The sequence below is a fragment of the Elephas maximus genome, chromosome 2, assembly GCF_024166365.1.
Source record: "Elephas maximus indicus isolate mEleMax1 chromosome 2, mEleMax1 primary haplotype, whole genome shotgun sequence".
NCBI lineage: Eukaryota > Metazoa > Chordata > Mammalia > Proboscidea > Elephantidae > Elephas > Elephas maximus.
The window spans coordinates 101,286,752-101,312,344 of record NC_064820.1 but is presented as its reverse complement, the minus strand read 5'-3'; the positions used below and the strand labels follow the sequence as shown (position 1 = coordinate 101,312,344).

The 25,593-nt window shown below is 36.1% G+C and overlaps 1 protein-coding gene across 7 annotated transcripts in view; it reads left to right on the top strand.

Moving 5' to 3' along the window:
* Positions 1-25,593, top strand: part of FAM172A (family with sequence similarity 172 member A) — a 497,808-nt gene that overhangs the window by 43,808 nt on the left and 428,407 nt on the right. For 6 of the 7 annotated variants that reach the window (XR_007515229.1, XM_049867961.1, XM_049867951.1 and 3 more), the window contains exons 2-3: positions 6,771-6,894; positions 24,001-24,102. Coding sequence is in view for 6 of the 7 variants with exons in the window: in XM_049867961.1 (XP_049723918.1) it covers positions 6,789-6,894; positions 24,001-24,102 (208 nt within the window). In the remaining variant the exon portion in view is untranslated. The remainder of the gene's footprint in view (positions 1-6,770; positions 6,895-24,000; positions 24,103-25,593) is intronic. The other variant, XM_049867989.1, reaches the window with a different exon arrangement.

Below are 25,593 nucleotides of genomic sequence, written 5' to 3'. Positions count from 1 at the left end.
AGAATTAGCTGGAATATTTTCTGAACTAAATCAGACTCTTCAGTTGCTTGAAAACATGTGCCCAAATGCTGATCATTTTGCTAAAGACGATAGGCAGATTCGGAAACAGTGAGATGTTACCATGAAATATATGAAGGAAAAGAGAAAGGACCATATAGACAGCTCTGATTTTCTAACTAGAAACACCTTCCCATTCTCGAGCCTTCCATAAGGCTCGAGTTATTGCCACAACTGACAAAATGCCAGCATTGTCCAACTTTTCTTCCTCGTAAATTTCTATGATTTTCTTTTTTTATGTATGTATTAAAATATATCTATAAGTTTATCTGTAATATTTCTAACCCCTAAAGATAAAGATGAGATTTATGAAGATAATGATAATAAAAGGCAATAATAATGAAAGCCAAAATAAAAATGAGGCGTTCTACTTCTATCAGAACCAACTTACACTGGAGTTGTCGGAATGGAACCTTGTAAGCTGGGGGCTACCTGTACTACTTATTTTTTTTTCTCTTGAGAGGGACTTCAGAATTAAATATTGTCTTAGTCTTTAATTTCTTAACTTCATTTTTAGCATTGTTTTGTGGACATTCTAAGGTTATCCTAGCCTTGCTAAGTTTCTGTGTTTTGGCTATACAAAAAAATTTTGAAACCTACCAAGTTTAGAACCTGTTAAAAAGACACAGTAGTACAATATAAGTTTCTTTTTAAATCTTTTTATTTGCTGTTTCTTTTAGGTGTTTGATTTATCAAGGTATTGTGAGAAATGGTAGGGAGTAATTTTATCAGTCCTCATTCTGAATAGCTAACCAAAAAGACAGAGACAATTTTGGTTGACAATTCTAGTCTATAAATATTAATTAACTACCTCAAACTTGCCCAAACTCCAAATTGTATTACATCTTGACATATAAATTAGTACATGAGAGTGTAAACTTTCTATAGGATAAAGAAACTTGGAATTGTTTTTTCTAGTGAAGTTGAGTAGTTTGACTCTGCCAGCATGGCAGAATAGAAGGAGCTCATAACCAGGAGTCAGAAGGCCAGAGTTACAATTCTAGTCACCTCTTATCATTTGAGATCCTTAGTCAGATTACTTAGCCCCAGGTGCCTCATCTCTGTAAAGTGCAGGTACTGTCAACTCTGGAAACCCAGGTGATATAGTGGCTAAGTGCTATGGCTGCTAACCAAAAGGCCAGTAGTTCAAATCCACCAGGCGCTCCTTGGAAACTCTGTGGGGCAGTTCTGCTCCGTCTTATGGGGTCGCTATGAGTTGAAATTGACTGGATGGCAATGGGTTTGGTTTTTTGGGTTTATCAGCTCCGCCTGCCCTTACCAGCTGTGGTGATGAACCGATATGATAATGGGTGTGAAAGAATCAGGTGCTCCTGTGACCAGTGTGTGCATTTAGGAAATACATAATTGGAACAGCCTTCTTCTTTGGGCAAAGCATTCATCTAAATGAAGGTGGAACCCATGTTTGGACCATTTTTTGAGACACACATTTCAATAAGTTTTAGAAAGAAATATATAAAAATAGTGATTTAAATTCATAATCTTGGAAACCAAATTCAACTCTACAGGTGTTTATTGTAGGCCTTATTATTTGCTCATTGAATGTATCCTAGTGATACACATCAAAAACTTCTCCTTCATGGTGGCTTGACTGTTTTTGGTACCACTGAGCACAAATTAATTGGAACTCAATTATTTCTGATTTTATGTGGATCACTACTATTTGTAAAGACATTTGTAGTTTGCAAAATGTTTACATCTACATTTGTTCATATGACCTTCATGATATCCCCGCAAAGGTAAGTACTCTTGTTTTCATTATTATCCTTATCACTTAGATTCAAGAAGCTGTGCCTTTCTCAAGGTTACTCCGCTACGAGGTGGTGGAACTGAGATTAAAAACCTAGATTTTGAACCTATTATGTCACTTTGCCTGGGAAACTAAGGAATTAATTTGGATAGGCTTGGATTGGAACCAGGTAATTCTGGTCTGAGCTAAACTATGATTCAAATATAAATCACATTCATGTAGAAGCTACTGTTGGCTAATCACCAAGAACCCATATTTTCCTGGGCTTGTGTTCCATGTCTGCTCCAGCTTGATGCCCTCATTCTCCATCCCCTCCCCCAGTGCCAGATGTTTGTCCATACACACACACACACACACAAATACATTTTTCTCAATATAGTCTCAGAACTGTATACTGTCCAATGTTTTTATGAACTAACCCTTGGATAAGGAGCAACTTCTGGAAACATTGGTATTTTAGCTGTAATTTGGGTAGGTCCTTTGCTTCCTCTCAAATCTCTGGTACTGATTCTTTTACTGTACTTTCAGTTGCTATTGGCCTATTTTGAGCTGAATTTCCAGAGCCCGACTTAGTAAGCCCTTTGGGGCCAGACTAGAACCAGACCAGTCCCAGGGAATTACCCAGTTTTGCTTCTCCTATGATATATTGTACTTTCAGGGTTACATTCAGAGTGTGAGGTGGAAAAACCTGTTGCCAAATTATATATATAGTTCTTATTTAGTACTTGCTTAAAAATAAACATAAAAAAAAAAACTGAGGCTTCTGTGTATCTTTCTGTGTATAAGTGTTCATATCATTTTGAGCAAACAGGACAACTAAGAAATATTGTACTGTTTAATGTTTTTAAATGATGTCTGGATAAAGATTACACATGACAAGTTATTTATAGCTTTATTTATACATGGTGGATTCTCTGTTGGAATCATAGAAGGAAAGAAGATATGATAATTGTGTAGTTCACAGAATGAAATCACAAAGTGAGATGTTTTGAATCTAGTTTATACTGTAACCATTTCTAGGAAACCATATTTAAACAGCATTGGTTATCATGAAGTGTACAACATGTCAACTGTGTCCCAATTCACATCAGTAAAAACCTTCCACCGCTTTATTCCCTATAACCTAACCTCCATCAGATAATGCCAAATAAACTATGTCGAGTGCACATATTAATGTATATCAGATGTATCAAACAGCTTGCTGGCTGCATTTTCAGTAGTGTTTATCTGTGGTCATGCAGGTTATAACTCTGAATTTTTATTAGGAAAACTAAATTGAGAATTTATAATGTTCCTGATTTAGCTTCACCAGCTGTGCCACAGCCACAGAAAATAACTCAAGAGAGTACAAAATCTAACATGGTGAATAAGAGCGCCACAGGCAAATTGCTTTTGCTTACCTGCTTTGCATCTGCTACTATAAGGTTTAGGGTCACAGATAGTAATTAGTAGTCTCCTAACTTACATCATCACCCTAGCAAATTACTCTGTATGTGTTTAGGTTGCCTCATATAAAATAAGGGTAATGATTATTGATACCTTGGGAATCCTGAAAATGATTCTTTAAAATATAAACCTTGAAATGACTCTAGCACCAAAGATAAATTTATAGTTTTAAGTTTCTTAAAATAGTCACAGTGATATAATTGCATAAATTGTTATGTTTAGGAATCAGACAATTTAGGGCCAATGAAAAATAATGGTTTATATTTAGAAAAAATATTGACTTGACAGAGGGATAAAGTGAAACATGCAAGAAGTCCCCTGAAGATGGTTAATTTAATTGTGAAGTTGTTAGAAAAGGACATCATGTGGACTCTATTATTGTGAACATTTCTTTTTAATTGCTGCTGCTGCTGTTATTAATTGCCTCTGAGTAGATTCCGACTCATGTTGATCACATGTGTGCAGAGTAAAACTGCTCCATAGGGTCTTCAAGGCTGTCGACTCGACGGCAGTGGTTGGTGGGACCTTTTGGAAGCATATTGCCAGGCCTGTCTTCCAAGGCACCTTTGGATGGGTTTGAACTGTCAACCTTTCGGTTAGTAGTCGAGTCCTTACCCATTTGCACCACCTTTCAACTAGTGTTTTTTCAACTAGTAGTCAAGTGCTTACACATTTGCAACAACCGTTTAGCTAGTAGCTGAGTGCTTATCCATTTGCACCACCCTGGGATTCCTTTAAGGAATCCTGGTTTCTCAGTGGTTAGAGTACTTGGCTGCTAACCTGAAGGTTGGTGGTTCAAATATACCAGCTGCTCCATGGGAGGAAGATGTGGCAGTCTGCTTCCATGAAGATTTTACAGCCTTGGAAACCCTGTGGGGCAGTTTTGTTCTGTCCTGTAGGGTCACGATAAGTTGGAATTGACTGGACGTCACTGGGTTTGGTTTTGGTTTGGGGGGCTCCTTTAATTTCTGTAATAGGGAGTTGCCAGTGAAACTTGTGCATACACTTGTGGGACTGGACAGATAAAACTAATTCCTGAATGTAAGTAGATATCCCTTACAGATATTGTTATAACAGCACTGTAATCATCAGTCTGGGTCTTTTATATTATGCCTGTAGCTTTTTGGCAATTTGATTTGGCAGCCAGAAAGTAAGCCCCTCGTAGGACGGTGACCATGCCTGTTTTACTCACCTTTGCAGTCCCAGGGTCTTACACATTGTCTACCCTGTAGTCTGGGATATATTTCTGGAAGGATTATAAAAACCAAAAAAACCCAAACCTATTGCCGTCGAGTCAATTCCGACTCAGAGTGACCCTATAGGACAGAGTAGAACTGCCCCATAGAGAGTTTCCAAGGAGTGCCTGGTGGATTCGAACTGCCAACCTTTTGGTTAGCAGCCATAGCACTTAACCACTATGCCATCAGGACTATAGACACATTTTATTCATGTGGAATTTTCAGAGCTTTAAGTTACCTATTCACAAAAGAAAAATAGCAGCTATTTACATGCAAAGCGAAAATGTTTTCTTAGTAAAAAATAGTCTCCTGTTCCAGTTATTCCTGTTAGGAAACCTCACACTGTTGAGTGGCAATAATACTGCTAATAGTAGCAGTGATCAGTTCTTCACATTTTGTATAGTTTTTAATTTTCACCACTATTGCATAATACGTTGTATATCTTATCACGGAAGAAAGATGTGGCAGTCTGCTTCTGTAAAGATTGTAGCCTTGGAAACCCCATGAGGCAGTTCTACTCTGTCCTGTAGGGTTGCTATGAGTCAGAATTGACTGGACAGCAGTGGGTTTTACACATTTTATAAGCGAGGAAACTGAAGATTTTGGATACTAAGTTACTTGCTCCAGACAACAGAAGTAGGTAAAGCTAGGATACATTTACAATAGTAATTTAAAAAGTATAGGCTAATGTATGTTGAGCACTTAATTATGGACTAGGCACTATACTAAATGTTTTATACTTGCTGTCATCTTCAGTCCTTACTGTAACACTGCCAGGGAAGCATGACTGTCATTCCCATTTTACAGATATGGAAAATGAGGCACCACTAACTGCAACCAAAAAGCCCCGTTTCCATCAAGTCGATTTTGACTTGTAGCAGCTCCATGTGTCACAGAATAGAAATGCTCTGTAGGGTTTTCTTGGCTATAGTCTTTACAGAGGCAGATCGCCAGACCTTCCTTCCGCAATGCTGCTGGTTGGATTCAAACTGCCAACCTGTAGGTTAGTAGACAGGCACAAACGTTTGTACCATCCATGGAGAAGTTAAATACTTTGTCAGGGGCACAGTGCTAGTTAGTGGCAGACCCACACCACCTGCAGTAGGAGTTGAAGTAAGGGCAGCATTGATTTAGAATCTTTTCGAGCATTTGTAACTTAAAAATATGTATTACTTTCACTATTAGTTTTTTTTAATGTATTTTCTGCTATACTCTGGTGATTATAAACATACCTCAATTTTTAAGGATAGTTGTAAAATGTGTCTGTGAACATAAACTGAAATTTGCTTTGTGTGTAGCAAATCAGTTGGGTTCCTCAAAGAAGTACTCTTATCTTTTTTTTTTTTTTTTGCTGTTGTCATGAATGTAGTTTTTATATGATTTCATCAGTAGTTAGGGGTAAATTGATAAGTTAGTTTCATTGAATGTGTTGCCTTTTTTAGTTTTTTAAGACTTCAGGAGTAGTGGTTTGTTTTACTGTTTGTGGACACCTGGGGAAAAGCCATCTATTTATAGTTTGAACGCCTTCCCTTTGGCCAAAGGGGAACAGAATTAGATTTTAAGAAATCATAATTTATATTATGACTTATAGTATGATTGTTTCCTGGATTACAATTTATAGTGTGGCTTCCAGACACTGAAATCAACAGTTTCATTTTTGAAAGGATGATTTTTTTTCCTTAAAGTCGTATTTTAAACTACACCGTGGGTACTTTCTGTATTTATGTATTTTTCTCCTTCTGACAATCTGCATACTCCAGGAGGAGGGCATTCTGATCTTGTATATAGCATATAGTTAGGAGTTTATTTTTTTAATTAATAATTTGAGACTACCTGAAGATATGTGTATGTGTGTGTGTGTGTGTATATATATATATATATATATATATATATATATATATATATTTTTTAATGTTAGGTCATAGAGAACTAAAACTAAATAGAAAGTTTGGCTAATTTCAATTCAGCAAACATTAGGTATCTATATGTATAAAGTATTGTGTTAGGTGACACAAAAGAGACAAAGATGGCAAACACTTGATGCCTGTCTTCCTGGGCATTGTAATCTGTTAGGTGACCCAGACAAATGCATAAATAACTCAAATGCAAGGCAGGCTATGATAAGTACTATAGTGTAGACATCAACAAAGCACAGTGGAAAGTCAGGATAGAGATTAATCCTGATGGGGAGGATCTAGGAAGTTCTCATGGAGTAGGTAGGATTTGAGTAGAGCTTAATTTATTGCTTTCATTCATTCTAGACTGTCTTCTGAAGATTGATGTGTATTTCCTTGAGCTCTTTAATTTTGTTGCCAATTTGGATAAGTATGGCACAAATCCAGCAGGGAGGTCCAGATGAAAAAGAAAAGTCCACAGCACTGAAAGGTACATACTTAATTTGCTTTTTCAGGATATTTTCGTTGTTCCTAATGAAGGTACAGGAATATTTAAATGACATTCCGTTCAATTGTACTCCAATTCTAAAATAAGAATATCGGTACCTAAGCTATTTGTAATTGTTTGTAGCTCTCACAGCAACTATCTCTGTGTCTTAGATGTATCATGTACTCAGTAAATAAATCACAGAATCATGTAATTTTACAGCTGAAAGCATTTTTAATGTTCTTATTGAAGGTCATGTATTTAGTGGTAAAGCTAACGCTATAGGTCTGTTGAATCAAGAGCCCTTACTATATTTTTGCAGATTGGAACGTCATACTGGGTTAGGATAATGATCCGCCTGTCCCTGTATTCTCTCTCTATAGTACTGGCACTAGGGATATTTCATGAGATGCCCTCCATGTTAACACTTTAGAAGAAATCTGCCTCAGGCATTCTTAGGCACATTACACTATAGGGAATTTCGAGTTTTAGATTAAAAAAAAAAAAAATTGCTATTTAAAGTAATTTTGCTCCTAAGGGAACTGTCCACTGTTGAGGTGTAAGTTTTCTTGATTATTGCGTATTTTTATTTAACTGTCTAGTGACTTAGCCCAAATCACATTGTCTATGTAACCTGTGCAGGGTCCTGCAATTACTTTATTTGATGGTGGAAAAATATCTAATGGGTTTTCTAATTGTATTGATGCCAGCTATGTTAAATGATAGAATTCTCTTTTCCTTGATTCATCGTAGAGTCTCTCTGGTCTTCAGAAGTTCCAGGATACGTAGGTGATGCCCCATACAGTCTTGGCTGTGGCTTCTTCTCTGAATTCCTAGTTTTTGTCCTACCCTTGTTTGCCAGGTTGGATAATAAAGATATCTCAGGAATCTCTCCTCTTACTTCCTCTATTTCTTTTCATGAAAGTCTAAAGCATATACAGGATAAAGCTGCCAGTTCCTTAGCTCAGTTTGGCTTCACTTTTTCCCTGCTTTTATGGATAATGATCTGTCAGTGTGATCGTGTAACTAGCCCTTACCTACAAAAATGGGAAATAACTACAACAGTTCATTCTTTGTTTTTTTTCAGACCAAATCTTATAAACGTGAGAGATGAGGATGGCTTGGATTAGGGTAGTAGTAGAGGAGATGATGAGGAATGGACAGATCCTGGATATGTTTTGAAGGAAGAGATGACAGTTTTGCTAATGGATTGGATATGGAATGTTAGAGAAGAGACTAAAATGATCCTAAAGGTTCTTAGCCTAAAGAGCTGTAAGCTTAGTGTCATGAATTAGATTATGAAGTATGTGGGAAAAGCAGGGGGTAGAATGGTGGTGGTGGTTGAAAACAAGAACTAAGGTTTAGACATTTTAAACTGAAATGCCTCTTAAATATTAAAATGGAGAAGTTGAATCTTGAGTTGGGGATAGTGTTTGGGCTTGAGATAAAAATTGTGGGCCTCATTAGCATAGATACAGTGTTTAAAGTAATGGTATTAATTGACATCCCCTGAGGTGTCAATGTGGATAGAAAAGAGAAGTCTGAAGATTGAGCCCTGGGGCACCTCAACTTTTAGGATCAGGAACATCGGGAGGAACCAAAAAAAGAGACTAAAAATTAGTTTCTAGTAAGATAGACTGAGAACCAGAAATGAGAGAGACATCCTGAATGCCAAATGAAGAAAATGGGAGTAATTAAGTGATATGCTGATGATGGGTCAGGTAAGACTCAGGCTGAGAATTTACTTTTGGATTTGACAATGTGGAGGTCATAGTGACCTTTACAAAGAGCTGTTTCAGAGAATTGATTGAAATGAAAACCTGATTGGAAGACTTGAGTAGAGAATGAAGTGGAGGAATTGGAGACAGATATAGACATCCCTTTAGAACATTTTACTGTGTGCTTGTATGCTGATGGGAATGATCTAGCAAACTCAGAAGAACGGATGATTTAGGAGAGGACAAGGAATGTGTGTGAAAGACTTGCTTGGTTGCAGACTTCGTGTATCTTCAGCCTTATTTGATAATGTGAAAATTTGGCTTCCTAAGTTGTGGTTCCAGTTTATACTCCTACAAGTAGTATGTAAGAGTTCAGACTGATTTTCTTGATTTTAGAGGGAATACAATGAAGGTAGAAGACTCTGCATCAGTCCTGGGTGGAGCAAATGGTTTACACCCGAGCACTAACCAAAAGGTTGGTTTTGAATCTACCCAACCTTACCGTGAAAGAAAGGCCTGGTGATCTACCTCCATAAGATTACAGCCATTGAAAACCCTATGGAACACAGTTGTACTCTGACGCAAGTGGGTTTACCACAAGTTAGAATCGACTCAACAGCAATGGGTTAGTTAGTTGGTTAGTTAGAGGTAGAAGGATCTGGTTTCAAACTCAGGTTTTTCACTTACCAATTTGTAACCCTAGGCAGATTTCTTAACATCTCTGTATATTTTTCTTTATCTGTACAAAAGGAATTTTAATGCTTAGTGCACATAGGTCTGTAAAGATTAATAAAGAAGACAAGTTAGAAATATTAGAAAACAAAATGACAGATATATAGTTAAATTATATTTTAGAACAAACTGGCAAACTCAACAAAACTTTATCCCTACAACAGGAAGACAGGTACCTAACAATTTTATTCTTGAATTTCTTCAGAAGTGGGCTCTGATGCATAAAATGTTGTTATACAGTGAACTGATGATTATCATTGACTTGCTATTCATTAGAGGGTTTCAGGTTTACATGGCAAGATCTACATACTTGAAAATGACTTAATTTTTCATAAATGAAAAAGTGTTTCAGGTAATAGGATAAATGGCTGGAATATCTATTAGATTATATCAGTGGTCAAAAAAATGGCAGATAAAACTCAAGACAAACAGAGATAAAACAGGGCATTCTGGAAGAAAGTAAACTAATTCACTATAATAATGGTGATAACTCGGGTGGTGAGGAGGATGATGATGACTGTTACCACTAAAGGAGGCATATTATGTGTCAAACACTAATCTCTTCTGGCAGTGCAAATGTCTTTATAAGGGCCAGTCCTTCCATTTTTTAAAAAAGAATACTTTTCATTTTGCTACTTTACTGTACAGGTTTTTAGTTTGCTTATTGGCTCTTATTGATTTGTTGAATCCAGTTTTTTTTTGGACTTCTAGAAGCATGTTCTGTAACCATTTTCTTAATTCAGTTGGATTTGTTTTGGGCCCCCTCCCTCCCATCTTTAAATAATGCCTACACTTTGTTTTTTTTTTTTTTGCCATAGTGCCTTTAATAAAAATTCTTCTGGATATTAATGGACATTAATATTGAATTATTATGATCACAGTGGTTAAGAAATCAGCTAGTAACCAAAAGGTCGGCAGTTTGAGTCCACCAGCCGCTCCTTGGAAACCCTATGGGGCAGTTCTACTCTGTCCTATAGGGTTGTGAGTTGATGGCAATGAGTTTTTATGATCTTGATTATTGTTCAGAAAATATTACTTCTCTCTTCTTTGGAGCCCAGTGTGTTACCCAGCCTCATTGATAAAGATTTGAACTAAGTTAAGTGGTTTGCTTAGACCAATGGATTATTATAGTGCCTGTGTGGTCTGGTATGTCAGCTGTTGAGCCCCTGCCACTCTCCATGAAAAGACCATACCTCACAAAGCCACAAGTCTAAAGAGGGTGAGAAACATATTGGAGCAGATTTAAACCCAGTCTGCAGCCAGGAACCTGAAGCCAGGAGTCTAGGCTTTGGCGAATTACATTGAATGATTTGCAACTGTTAAGCCAGCTTTGTGTTCTAGGATAAATTCTATTTGGACGTGATATATTATTCTTTTTATATATTGTTGGATTCTATTTGCTGAAGTTTTGTTGAGAATTTTTTTGCATATGTGTTCATGAGGTGTATGTTTCTATAATTTTCTTTGCTTGAATGTCTGTGTCTGGTTTTGGTATCAGGGTAAGGCTGGCCTCTTAAAATGATTTGGGAACTATTTCTTTCAGTTCTGTTTTGTGGCATAGCTTGTTTATTTCATCTTTGTTGCCGCATGTGTCAGCATAAAAATTTTCATAATATTCCTTTATTACTCTCTTAATGTCTGTTCGTCCAATACTGGTAACTTATTTTTTTCCTCCACTTTTGCATATCACTCTGGTTATACATTAATCAGTTTATCAGTAAAGATGGGCTATATATATCTTTTCAAGAAACCACCTTTGATTTTATTGCTTTTTTTCCCTATCCTTTCTCTTTGCTATTTTATTGATTTCTGTTATTATCTTTATAATTTCTTTCCATTTACTTTTATTTGTTCTTTTTTTTATCTCCTGTTTCTAAAGGTTAAAGCTTATATCATTTGAGACATTCCTTGCTTTCTAACGTAAGCATTTAATTTTATAAATTTTCCACCAAATACTGTTTTAGCTGCATTCCACAAATTTTGATATGTTATGGTTTAATGTTCACTCAGTTCAAAATATTTACTCATTTCCCTTTCTATTTCCTCTTTGACCCACTTTAAAGAAGTGTGTTATTTTGTTTCTAATACTCAGGAATTTTCAAGATAGTTTGTCATTGATTTCTAGGCTAGTTACATTGTCTCTATGGAAGTACTTTGTGTGACTTCAGTCCTTTAAAATGTATTGAGATTTGTTTTATGGTCCAGAGTATGATCTATGTGTAAATTGTGGTTTTTGGTGGGATGTCCTGTAAATGTCAATTAGGTTGATTTGATAAAAGTTTTTCAAATCTTTTATGCCCTTACCTATTTTCTGTGTACTTACTCTATCAATTACTGTGAAAAGAGTGTTGAAATTGCCAGTTACAATTGTGGTTTTATTTTTCTTTCCAGTTCAATTAGTTTTTGCTCTCAATTTTTTAAAAGCTCTGTTATTTGGTAATTGCACTTTCAGTATTGTTATGTCCTCTTGATGAATTGACCCTTGTATCATTAAATTGGAAACCCTGGTGGCGTAGTGGTTAAGTGCTACGGCTGCTCACCAAAGGGTCCGCAGTTTGAATCCACCAGGCACTCCTTGGAAACGCTGTGGGGCAGTTCTACTCTGTCCTATAGGGTCGCAATGAGTCGAAATCAACTCGACGGCACTGGGTATCATTAAATTCACCTTTTTTACCCTGATATTATTGCATTTCTTTTTGAAGTGTACTTTTTCGAATATTAATGTAGCTACTCCAGATTTAATTCTTAGTGCTTATATGTTTTTCATTCCTTTTACTTCTATCTTTTTTTTGTATCTTTATATTGTAGCCATCTTATAATTGAGTCTTGGTTTTTAAGCCAAACTGACGGTTTCTGCCTTTTACTTGGAGTGTTTAGAACCTTTATATTTTTGTAGTTATCTGCATTGTTGAGTATAGTTTGAACATGTTGAAACTTGTTTTAGCTGTTGTATCTGTTCTTCATTCTGTTTTTATTGTTTTCCTGCTTTTGTTTGGGTTAATTTTTTAAATTACTGGACTTTATATTTTAGAGCAGTTTCAGATGTACCAAAAAAATTGAGCAGATAGTACAGAGTTCTGATATATCTTCTTCCACTCCCCCCCTCAGTTTTCCCTATTATTAGCATTTTGCATTAATGTGGTTCATTTGTTATAATATGAATCCATGTTCATACATTATTATTAAGTAAAGTTCATAGTTTACATTAGAGCTCACTTTGTATTGTATAGTTTTATGAGTTTTGACAATTTTTAAAAATTTTTGTATTTTCTCTTTACAATTTGCTTATCAACTATACCTTTTGTTTTATATTTTTTATGGTTTCCCTAGGATTCACAATCTACATCTTTAATGAATTACAATCTACCTTCAAATGATATTATGCTGTTTCACATATAGTTCAGTAACCTCCCAACAATATACTTAAATCCCCCTTCCCTTCCTTTGTGCTTTTTTCCCATACATTTTACTTTTACATTTGTTAAAAACCTAATATTAAGCTACTATTTTTGCTACAAACATTCCACTACTTTTTAAAATTTTTATTTTCAAATAAATACAGACTCACAGGAAGTTGTAAAAATAGTACATAGACTCCTGTGAAGCCTTTTACCTGCGTCCCCCTAATGGTGACATCTTATATGACTGTAGTAAAATAAAAAATCTAGGAAATTCAATTTGATGCAATACTGTTAACTAGACTGCAGTCCTTATTCAGTTTTTACATGCACTTATTTTTGTATGTGTGTGTAATTCTGTTCAGTTTGATCCCATGTATTGATTTGTGTGGCCATGACCACAGTCAAGGCACAGAAGTACTTGGTACACAGGAACTCCTTTGTGCTACTCCTGTATAGTCATGACCCCCATCCCTGTCCCCTAGCAATCACTAATACATTTTTCATCTCTGTGGTTTTGTCATTTCAAGACAGAACCTTTTTTTTAATAATTTTTATTGTGCTTTAAGTTAAAGTTTACAAATCAAGTCAGTCTCTCACATATAAACTTATATACACCTTACTACATACTCCCATTTACTCTCCCTCTAATGAGTCAGCCCTCACCCTCCTTCCAGTGTCTCCTTTCATGACCGTTTTGCCAGTTTCTAACCCCCTCTACCCTCCCATCTCCCTTCCAGACAGGAGATGCCAACGTAGTCTCGAGTGTCCACCTGATGCAGGTAGCTCACTCCTCATCAGCATCTCTCTCCAACCCATTGTCCAGTCCAATCCACGTCTGACGAGTTGGCTTCGGGAATGGTTCCTGTCCTGGGCCAACAGAAGGTTTGGGACCATGGCCGCCGGGGTCCATCTAGTCTCAGTCAGCCCTTTAAGTCTGGTCTTTTTATGAGAATTCCACTGTTCTCCTGCTCTCTCAGGGGTTCTCTGTTGTGTTCCCTGTCAGGGCAGTCATCAGTTGTAGCCAGGCACCATTTAGTTCTTCTGGTCTCAGGATGATGTGATCTCTAGTTCATGTGGCCCTTTCTGTCTCTTGGGCTCATAATTACCTTATGAGCTTGGTGTTCTTCATTCTCCTTTGATCCAGGTGGGCTGAGACTCATTGATGCATCTTAGATGGCTGCTTGCTAGCGTTTTAAGACCCCGGACTGCACACTTCAAAGTGGGATGCAGAATGTTTTCTTAATAGATTTTATTTTGCCAGTTGACTTAGATATCCCCTGAAGCCATAGTCCCCAAACCCCTGCCCCTGCTTTGCTGACCTTTGAAGCATTCAGTTTATTCAGGAAACTTCTTTGCTTTTGGTTTAGTCCAGTTGTGCTGACCTTCCTTGTATTGAGAGTTGTCAGTCCCTTCACCTAAAGTAGCTCTTATCTACCATCTAATCAGTAAATAAACTTGCCCCACTCTCCCTCCCTCCCCACCTCGTAACCACAAAAGAATGTGTTCTTCTCAGTTTAAACTGTTTTTCAAGATCTTATAATAGTGGTCTTATACAGTATTTGTCCTTTTGTAACTGACTAATTTCACTCAGCATAATGCCTTCCAGGTTCCTCCATGTTATGAAATGTTTCATAGATTCATCACTGTTCTTTGTCAATGCGTAGTATTCCATCATGTGAATATGCCATTATTTATCCATTCATTCTTTGATGGACACCTTGGTTGCTTCCAGCTTTTTGCTGTTGTAAACAGTGCTGCAGTAAACATGGGTGTGCATATATCTGTTCGTGTAAAGGCTCTTATTTCTCTAGGATATAAGACAGAACCGTTTTGAGATTAATTTTTTTCAATAAGCATGATGCCCTTGAGATCCATCCAGGCTGTTAAAACCAAAAAACCCACTGCCTTCGAGTCGATTCCGACTCATAGTGACCCTATAGGATAGAGTAGGACTACCCCATAGAGTTTCCAAGGAGCGCCTGGCAGATTTGAACTGCCGACCTATTGGTTAGCAGCCGTAGCACTTAACCACTACGCCACCAGGGTTTCGTCCAGGTTGTTACGTGTATTAATAGTTTGTTCCTTTTTAATGATGAGTAGTATTTCGTAATATAGATGTATCAGTTAGGTACATGTATCATGCTTGGTAAAGTAGAGGGTCAGTGAAAAAGAGGAAGACCCTCAACGAGATGAGTTGTCACGGTGGCTGCAGTCATGGCTCAGACATAACTACTACTGTGAGGGTGACACAGGATCGGGCAACATTTCATTCTTTTATACATACTGTTGCTGTGGGTCAGAGCCAACAGAATGGCACCTAACGATGACAATGATCAGTTTGTTTAACCACTCAACTGTTGAAGAACGTTTGAGTTCTTTCCAGTGTTTGGCTCTTACAAATAAAGTTGCCGTGAGCAGTCATGTGCAAGTTTTCATGTCTTCAGGTTAAACGCCTAAGGATGCGATTGCTGGGTCGTATGGTAAAGTGCAGTTTTAATTTTATAAGATACTACCAAACTATTTTCCAGAGCAAACTGTACCATTTTATATTTCCCTAGCCATGTATGTGAGATTCATTTGCTCTACATTCTCACCAGCATTTGGCATTATTGCTGTTTTTTATTTTAGTTATCTTATTAGGTATGTAGTGATATCTCATTAATAATGTTGAACATCTTTTCATGTGCTTGTTTATCATCACTATCTCCTCTTTGGTGAAATACTATATCTTATGCCCATCTTCTAAATGGATTATTTGTTTTTACTGTTGAGTTTTAAGAGTTCTTTATATGTTATAGATACAAATCCTTGTCGGATATGTGCTTCGCAAATATTTTCTCCAAGGCTGTAGCTTGTCTTTTGTCCTGGTAACAGGATCTTCCATAAAGCAAAAAATTTTTATTCCGATAAAATGTAATTTATCAGTTTTTTTTTTTTTCTCTTATAGATCATAGATCATGCTTTTGGTATCTTGACTAAGACCTCTCCACCTAGCGCTAGGTCCTGATGATTTTCTTCTACAATTTTTCTAAATGTTTTATACTTTTTTGTTTTACATCTAAATTAATGATCCATTTTGAGTTAATTTTTATATAAGTTATGAGACTTAGGTTGAGGTTCATATTTTGTCTATTGATGTCCAGTTGCATCAGCATCATTTGTGAAAAACACTATCTTTCATTGAATTGCTTTTACATACTTTGTGAAAAATCAGTTCGGCATATTTGCATGCACCTGTTTTTGGGTTCTCTGTTTTGTTTCATTGATCTGTTTCTCCACCACTTCCACAATATCTTGATTACTGTAGCTGTTGGGTAGCTACAGTACCACTACCCATCTGTCAGTTCATGAACTGTGTAAGTTGTGTGTTGCTATGATGCTGGAAGCTATGCCACCAGTATTTCAAATACCAGCAGGATCACCCGTGGTGGGCAGGTTTAAGAAAGGTCTGGTAATCTACTTCTGAAAATCAGCCAGTGAGAGCCCTATGGATCACAACAGAGTATCGTTCTATATAGTGCTGGAAGATGAACATCCCCGTGGGTTGGAAGGCACTCAGAATATGCATTGTCCACAGGAATAGACTCTGGCATACCAACAGTTGGAAGTTAGCATAAGACTGGCCAGCGTTTTGTTCTGTTGCATATGGGGTTGCCATGAGTCAGAGCTGATTCAACAGGAACTAACATACATTGGTTACAGTGATTTCTCCCACTTTATTCTTTTTCACAATTATTTTAGCTATTCGAGGTCCTTTGCCCTTCCATATAAATTTTAGAATAAACTTGTCTATATCTATAATTTTTATTGGGATTTTGATAATTGTATTAAACCAATAATTAATTTGGGGAGAAAGGTATCTTTGCTATATGGAGGCTTCAGACCCAGATCTAATTTAGATCTTTTTAAAAAAAGTTCTTTCATTAGTGTTTTGTAGTTTTTAGCATGTAAGTCGTATACATGTGTTAGTAGATTTATACCTAAGTACTTCATTGGTTTGGCATGATTGCAGATGATGTTGTTTTTTTAATTTTGGTTTCCATATGTTTATGAAAATGTGCTTGTGAATATAGGCTTATGAAAATGTGATAAATTTTGAGTGTTGATATTGTATCCTGCAGCCTTGCTGAACTTACTTGTTACTTCTAGGAGATTTTTTTTCTGTTTTGTTTTGTGTTACCTTTTTTTTTTTTTGTAGATTCCTTGAAATTTTCTAGGTGGACAATCATTTCATCTGCAAATTGGTCAGTTTTATTGTTTTCCCTTCCAATCTTTATGTCTTTTATTTTCTTTGTTGTACTGGCTAGGACAGTACTATTTTCTTTTTTTAATTGTACTTTAGATGAAGGTTTACAGAGCAAACAAGTTTCTCATTAAACAATACACATGTTGTTTTGTGACATTGGCTGCCAACCCCATGACATGTCAACCCTGTCCCCTTCTCGACCTTGGGTTCTGCATTACTAGTTTTTCTGTCCTCTCATGCTTTCTAGTCCTTGCCCCCGGGATTGGTGTTCCCATTTAGTCTCATTTTGTTTTATGCACCTATCTAATCTTTGGCTGAAGGGTTAACCTCAGGAGTGACTTTGTTACCAAGCTGTGAGGGTGGTCGGGGGGCCACACACTTGGGGTTTGTCTAATCTCTGTCAGACCAGCAACCCTGGTCTGTCTGTCTTTTTTTTTTTTGGCGAGTTAAAATCTTGTTTTACATTTTTCTCCAGCTCTGACTGGGACCCTCTATTGTGATCCCTGTCAGAGTAGTTGGTGGTGGTAGCCAGGCACCATCTAGTTGTGCTGGACTCACTCTGGTGGAGGCTATGATAGTTGTGGTCTATTAGTCCTCTGGACTAACCTTTCCCCTGAGTAGGACGGTACTGTGTTGAATAAGGGTGTTAAGAATGGACATTGTTTCCTTGTCCCCAGTCTTAGGGAGAAAGCATTGTTTTTCACTCTTACGTATGATAATAGCTGTAGGTTTTTTTGTAGATGCTCGTTATCAAGTTGCGGAATTTCCCTCAATTCCTTGTTCACTGAGAGGTTTTTTTTTCTTTTTTGTTTTGTTTTTTAATGAATGGGTGTTTAATTTTCTCAATACTTTTTCTGCATCAGTTGAAATGATTGTGATTTTTCTTCATTCGTATGGTTGATTGCTATTTTTTTTTTCTTTTTAATATTGAACTGGAGGCCTAGTGGCGAAGTGATTAAGAGCTCAGGCTGCTAACCAAAAGGTGGGCAGTTTGAAGCTACCAGTCACTCCTTGGAAACCCTATGGGGCAGTTCTACTCTGTCCTATAGGGTCGCTATGAGTCGGAATTGACTTAATGGCACACAACAACAACAACAACATTGAACCAGCTCTGTGTACCTGGACTAAACCTCACTTCATTGTGGTGTTTAATTTTTTAATATATTGCTGGGTTTGATTTGTTAATATTTGGTTGAGAATTTTTGCCTTCTGGTCCATGAGAGAGTCATCTTTTTTTTTTTTTTTTCAATGTACTGTCTTTGTCTGGTTTGGGTATCAGGGTAATACTGGCCTCCTGTTCTCTCCTGTTTATGTTCTGGAAAATATTGTGTAGTATTGGTGCTGGTCATAGTTCAAATATTCGTTAGAATTTTCCAGTGAAATGTTATTGGCATGGAGATTTTTTTGGAGTAAGCTTTTTAATTAAAAACTGAATTTCTTTTATGGTCATAGAACTATTCATATTGTCTATTTTAGATTGGATGAGTTTTGACAGTTTGTGGTTTTCAAAAGCTTGAGCCATTTGTTTAATTTATATGTAGAGTTGTTGGTACAATTCCTCATTTTTCTTTTAATGGTTGTATAGTCTATAGTGATAGCCCCTGTTTCATCATTACCTGTTAAAGAAATTTAACAATAAGAAATAAATGCCTTTATTCATATGTTTTCCTTTTGCGATGCTTTTCATTTCTTAGTGTAGATCTGTATTTCTGACTATAATTTGCCTTCTGCCTGAGGTACTTATCTTTTTTTTTTTTTGTGGTGCAGGTTTATTGGTGATGAATTCTCTCAGCTTTTGTGTGTCTGAAAAACTCTATTCCACCTTCTTTTTTGAAAGATAGTTTTGCTTGGTATAAAATTCTAGGTTGGTAGACCCCCCTCCCCCCTCCCCCATTTTAGTAATTGGAAGAGTTTATCTGTTTTCTTCTGGGTTGCATAACTTCTGAGAAGCTGTTTTTTATTCTTTGTTCCTGTGTATGTAATATGCCTTCTTTCTAGCTACTTCTAAGATTTTGTCTTTATCACTTGTTTTGAGCAATTTAATTATGGTATACCTTTTTGTGGTTTCTGTAATGTTTATTCTGCATGAATTTGTGGTCTTAGAAGTTTTTATCCATTTTTTTAAAAAAGTGTTTTTTTTTTCCCCCATTCTCTCCTGTCCCCAATACCAGTTTCCTTTTCCAGGACCCCACTTAAAATCTGTTAGACCACTTGACATTGTCCCACAGGTCAATGATGCTCTATTTTTTATTTTTTCTCTCTGTATTTTATTTTGCTATATCTAAGATACTTCTATTGCTATTTCTAAAAACTTACTGATCTCACCTTTTGTAATCACATTTGGTGTTAATGCCTTACGCCGTGTTTTTTATTTTAGGTATTTTTATGTATAGAAGTTTGAAATGCATCTTCTATGTTCATATTTTTTCTACCTTTTTGAACCTATGGACCATATCGAAATAGATGTTTAACATCCTTTCCTGCTAATTCCATTATCTTTAGTATTCCTTGGTCTCTTTCTATTGGTTGATTTTCCTCATACTTATGAATCATATTTCTGCTGCTTTGCATGCCTAGTAATTTTGTATGGATGCTAGACATTGTTGATTTCACATTATTGGGTGCTGGATTTTGTGGTGTTCCTTTAAAGAAAAATTTGGTGATAAATTTTTTTTGGTTTTGTTTTTGGTATTCTTTCAAAGAGTATTGGAATTTGTTCTGGCAGTCATTTATGTTATTTGTGTTAGTTTTCACTTCTTTGAAGCTCACTTTTAATTTTTGAAATGGTAGGTCTAGCATAGCTTTTTATTTAGGGCCAATTCAGCCCTACTACTAAAGCGATATCCTGTTGAAGACTATACCTGATGCCTTATATATTACAAGGTTTTCCCACCCTGGCTGATGGAAACACAAACTATTTATAGCTGTGTGTGCGTCAAGAATTGTTCAGTTTACTGCATTCCCTGCCCTTGGGTAATTTTTTCTCTTGTATGCATGGATCAATATTCAGCCAAAGACAAGAGAATTCCTCTGCAGCTCTGCTGAAATTTCTCTCTCAGCAGTTTCCCCTGCTCTGATCCTCTGCTCTTAAATCTAGCCACCTTGGATTACTCAAACTCTGATCTCTGTCTCCTCAACTCAGCAAGACCCTCATGGTCTGTCTGGGTTCCTCTTTCCTGCTGTGCAGTAAGTTATCGCAATCAAAGAGTTTATCTCCTTTCCTTTCTCTAAGTGAACAGTACTGGCTGCCTGTTGTCCAGTGTTGAAAACAGTTGTTCCACATATGTTGTTCTGTTTTCTAGTTGTTTAAGGAGAATGAAAAAAATCCAGCCCCCGTTACTCTGTAATGCCAGAAGCAGAATTGCAGTAATGTTTTAGATACCCGTTTAGCTAAAAAAAATTAATAAAGATGTCAGATGGCATTTTATATAATTTTTGCATGTGCTTAGTTGAGGTTTAGAATTACAGTTGCCGAGTCATCTTAATTATCAGAGGAGGTATATTTTAGAAAAATAGTGGTGTCAGATCTGATGCATATTTACACTGTATGAATTTAACTGTATTGTATTTTATAGGTAACTGAAGGGATTTTCAGTGGAAATTTTTTTGTTATGTTTGATTTTTGCCTAATTCACTGACTATGGAACCTAACCTCTGTAAAATGCAACTATATAGTATACTTTCCTTTTACAAAGCAAAAAAGTAATTTCTTTCTTTGTGTTTTCTCAATGCTAATGAAATAAATCTATATCAGATTTTCTGGTTGACAGAGGAGAAGTTTGAGGAATGCTCTTTTATTAAATTGCTTATTTTATAATTCAAAGTTGCATTTTCAGGGAAACAAAAGCACATTTTTGTATTTATAACTGTTTTCTGTTTATAAGAGGAGGGAAGAGAGGGACAGAACAGTATAGGGTTGATATGGCATATAAGAATGAGTGTGGTGGTTTAGAAAGAGCACTGAGTTTGGAATTGGGAAATATTGGTTTTTTTAATCCGAGTTACTATTAAGCTATAATTTTGGACAAGCCATATTACCTCTTTGAGCTCGTTTCATTCTGTGAAAGACAGTGAAGATGATACTTGTTACTATTTCATAAGGTTGTCATGATCAAATGAGGTAATGTATGTGAAAGTGTTTTGAAATCTCTCAAAGTGATATATAGATATGGTGGTATTTTATCATTTGAGCCGATAGGAGGAGAAAATGGCTGTTATACATGACATATCTGCTAAGATATTGGATGATTTTTGTGTGTCTGGTTAAAAGTTTTTAAGTTTTGAACTGTGGAAAATGACTAGAACCTAATTCACTGAAAGGAGAGAAGTAAGCATCTTCTAGCCACTCCAAGCCAATTTGTTTTTAATTTTTTTTCTTATCTTTATTTTGCACAGATCTATATGATATTCAGAACTTTACTAATAACTCTGTAAATTCTCAGCATATGTCCTTGTTCTAGCCCATTTTGCATATTATGCAACATTTCTGCTTTATTAGAGAGCTTAAGCTGTTATTTTATATTGAAGATAGTATGTTGTTGTGACTTGAGGTTTATATGTTTAATAAGATTGTTTATTTTAAAATTGAATAATAATAATAAGCCATCCATTTACCTTCCCCATACCATTCAATTTTTGTTCTTTACTCTTCCATTTTAACCTATTTAGCCAACATTAGCCTCTTTCTCTCTAGAAGCAGTGAATTCTCTCTTGTATCTTAAATTCTTGATATAGCAGTTTGGAGCTGACGTAGTAATTACTGAACAGTGATTTTGGGGGGGAAGTTTTTGATGGCTTACCTTTGTGTTCTACAGAGAGACTCTAGGGTCTGAAGACTGTAGATAGACAAAATACTTTTTTCTCTAGTATATTTTGATGTTCCATACAGATGAATTTGTTGGAGCTTTGTGAGAGGCAGAAATAAATTGTTGCTTCTGAGATACTTTTTGTTTTTAGTAGGGAAGGGACTGGTTTGCCTTACAATAATATCCTAGGAGTTATTTCTCATCAGGAACAGATTAGAATGAAAAAAACCTCAAAACCTGAACTTTTTTTTCTTGCTTTGACAGTAATAACTTCACATCTTTTTTTAAATGAATAAATTTGGAGTTTATTTTTTTTATTTTACTGATTTTAGCTATAACTTTATAATGACCGGTAGTAAGACTTTTTAATCTTACCCTCTAATAGGAACCCGAAAGATTCATTAAATACTGTTGGAAGGCTGATTCTAGGGCCCAGGCAGGGAAAGTACAAAATGCACCTGGAGCATCTTATAGTAATAGAAAGTGAAAAAAAAAAAAAAAAAACCAAACCCATTGCTGTCGAGTCAATCCTGACTAAGAAGTGCTCAAAAAAAAAAAAAGATGAGGGTATGTGAAAGGGATGTAGGAGCCAAACAAAAGAGCTTCCAATGGCCAAAATTGGAACAATTTGAGCAACAAAATAAATAACGTAGTATTACTGGATTGTAACCCAAAGTATATAATAAATATCCATGAGTTCACACTGATATAAATAAATGATTTAATAAATACATAAATGAAAGAGGAGACATACATATTCTTTGCAGAAAAATTCTAAACAATATATGTAGGTATCTCCACCCCAGGAGATAGAAGCTAATTCCTTCCCTCCCCTTTGAGAGTGGACCAGATTTAGTCACCTCCACAAACTAGATTATGGGAAGGCAAAAATAGTAACTTTATAGTGGAGAAGTCTACCTTAAGGATGTGGTGAAAGCTAACATCACCAGTGATGTTATATGGACATCACGTTCTCCCTGATGTGATGGGATGAGAAGCGCCGTTCATCCCGGTGGTATTCTATCGCAAACTCATAACCCTAATTTAATGACGAGGACAGCATTAGACAGACCTAAAATTGAGGGTTATTCTACAAAATGCCTGACCAGAACTCCTCAGAACTGTCAAGCTCATAGAAAAGAAGGAGATCCTGAGGACTCTTACAGACCAGAGGAGACTGGAGAGACATGAGAACTACAGGCAATGTGGGGTCCAGAATGGGACCCTGGATCAGAAAAAAGACATTAATAGAAAAACTAGTGAAATCTGAATAATAGCTTTAGTTGATAGCAATATACCAAAGTTGGTTTCTTAGTTTTGACAAATGTACTATGGTAATGTAAGATGTTAACAACAGGAGGAACTCAATAAGAAGAGGCATATAGGAAGGTTCTGTACGATCTTTCAACTTTTCTGTAAATCTAAAATTATTCCTAAATAAAATGCTTGCTAAGAAAAATACTTGACAGATTTTTTAATTATATGAAATCAAATGATGTGAGGAATAGAAACTGCTTTGTGTTAATCAGCTTTCTCCAGTTATTATGTGTTATTTTAATATAGTTTTCCTCCTGAAAACAGAGTAACATGCCATATGAACTATTATTTACATATATAACATTCATAAACTGTAGTATCATTTTTATGTAAGGTTTTGTGACCTTTTAAGAATCGTGTTAATTTCTAAAACTTTTAAAAGTGTAGATCGAGATTACCCAAAACCCACTGCCACTGAGCTAATTCCGACTCTTAATGATCCTAGGGGACACAGTAGAACTGCCCCATAGGGTTTCAGAAGCAGACTGCCATACCTTTCTCCCGCACAGCAGCTGGTGGGATCAAACCCCTGACCTTTTGGTTAGCAGCTGAGTGCCTTAACCACTGTGCCACCAGGGCTCCTGATTGAGGTTAATAAGGTACAAATTAATAGCTGTCTATTTTGAAGGGCAGAAATTAATTTAGAATAGGACCTGCGATGTGTTTGTTTTGGGGAATTATGATTTTGAAAATGTTTGTTGTTTTGGTATTGTGCTTGATCATAATATAGCATTTTGTGAACTTAAAAATCTAATAGCATTATCACTTAAGGAAACACATAAAAATTAAGCTTTTAGAGCAAAAGAACACTTATAAATAACTTAAAAAATACCCTTTATTATTAACTATGAAAATGGTTATAATTGAATTTCATATTATTTCTTTTTTAGATTTATTATCTAGGATAGATTTGGATGAACTCATGAAAAAAGATGAACCACCTCTTGATTTTCCTGATACTCTGGAAGGATTTGAATATGCTTTTAATGAAAGTAAGTAGTATATGACAGTGGTAATAGAGTCTAAGATACTATTTGCTACCTTTAATGGCCAGCTAGAATGTTTTATGTATTTCTTTTGAAATACACTGACTTTTCGTTGCATGGTGAAATTTTTCACTCAAGTGAAAGAACCAAGTTGCAGTTTCCCATAGTTGTCAAGCCACGTAAACTGATGGGCATGTATTTGGTTCAACTTATGCATTGCAACCTTGAGCGTTCTGCTCCCTGGTATCCGATTGGATCTGCTAATTAAATTACATAGAAAGATGCTCTTGTTTCATGTGTTATTTAAAATGAAGTGATTGATAATATCTGTGACAGTATTTTTTTTTTTTCCTCAAGGAAGCTCATTTTTTATTATTAAGTATATCAGGAATGATTATTTTTTACAGTTCATTTTTTGGTAAAATTTACTTTCAAAATAAAAGTCAATAAGATGAGCTTGACAAATGCATACATCTGTATAACCAACAGCACTGACAGGACAGAATATTTCCATCTCCCAAAAAATTCCTCATGCCACTACCCAGTCAAGCTCGCCCATCCCTGAGACAATCATGTGTGACAGTATTTTAAAGCATAATACTTTCATTCTTTTAGGCAGCATCCTTGTTTTAAAATTTATTAAGTTCTGAAGTTCTGAATAAAATAAGCCTTGTACTTGGGGTTTGGAAGAACATATCACAGACTGCAAGGATGTTTCTGGATTTTGATTCATTGGATTAATGACAGACTGTAGTAGTTGAAGGGTAATGCTATTACAGGCTAGGTAGCATTTCAGTTGTAGCTTTCTGTTTGTTGCTCTGCATCAACTGAATTGGTGATCTGTCATTGTCCCGTTAGTGACTATCCCCTTACAAAGCCAGTTATAGGTGTTAGAACTTATAGTGAGTCCTTGTGTACAAGATTGTTAGTGAGTTTTGAAGTGGAGATATTAGAAACTTTGATTTTTTTGTCTGACATTAATTTTCATGCCTTTTTCATAAAGGGTATTTTGTGATAAAATATACATAATAATATTAAAAAAAATTTCTTTGTATTTCAATTAACAGAATCATACGAGCACTGTTACTAACATTGCTTCTGTTCCTTTGAAATGACCACTAGATTCTTTTCTTTCCAAACACAAGATGGGGGGAGTGTGTTCATAGTGTGGGCTAATCATAAAATATCTGCTTTATAGGTAGAAGACCTCAGTTTTCACTGAAGTCTAACTTTTCATCTTCAGTATACTTTCATCTCTCCTTTTCTCATAAGATGCATTCATACGCACACACCTTCGCACACTTGTAAACCTTTGCGGGCACATACCTTGTGCTCACACACTTTTGTGTGCACATACACCATTGCATGCACGTGTGCCCATTCATGCACACACACACATACTCACATGTATATGCACCCTTGCAAAAAGCTGGAGATGGAAGACCAAAAGGGAAGCACACGCTCGGCGTTTCTCAAGCTGAAAGAACTGAAGAAAAA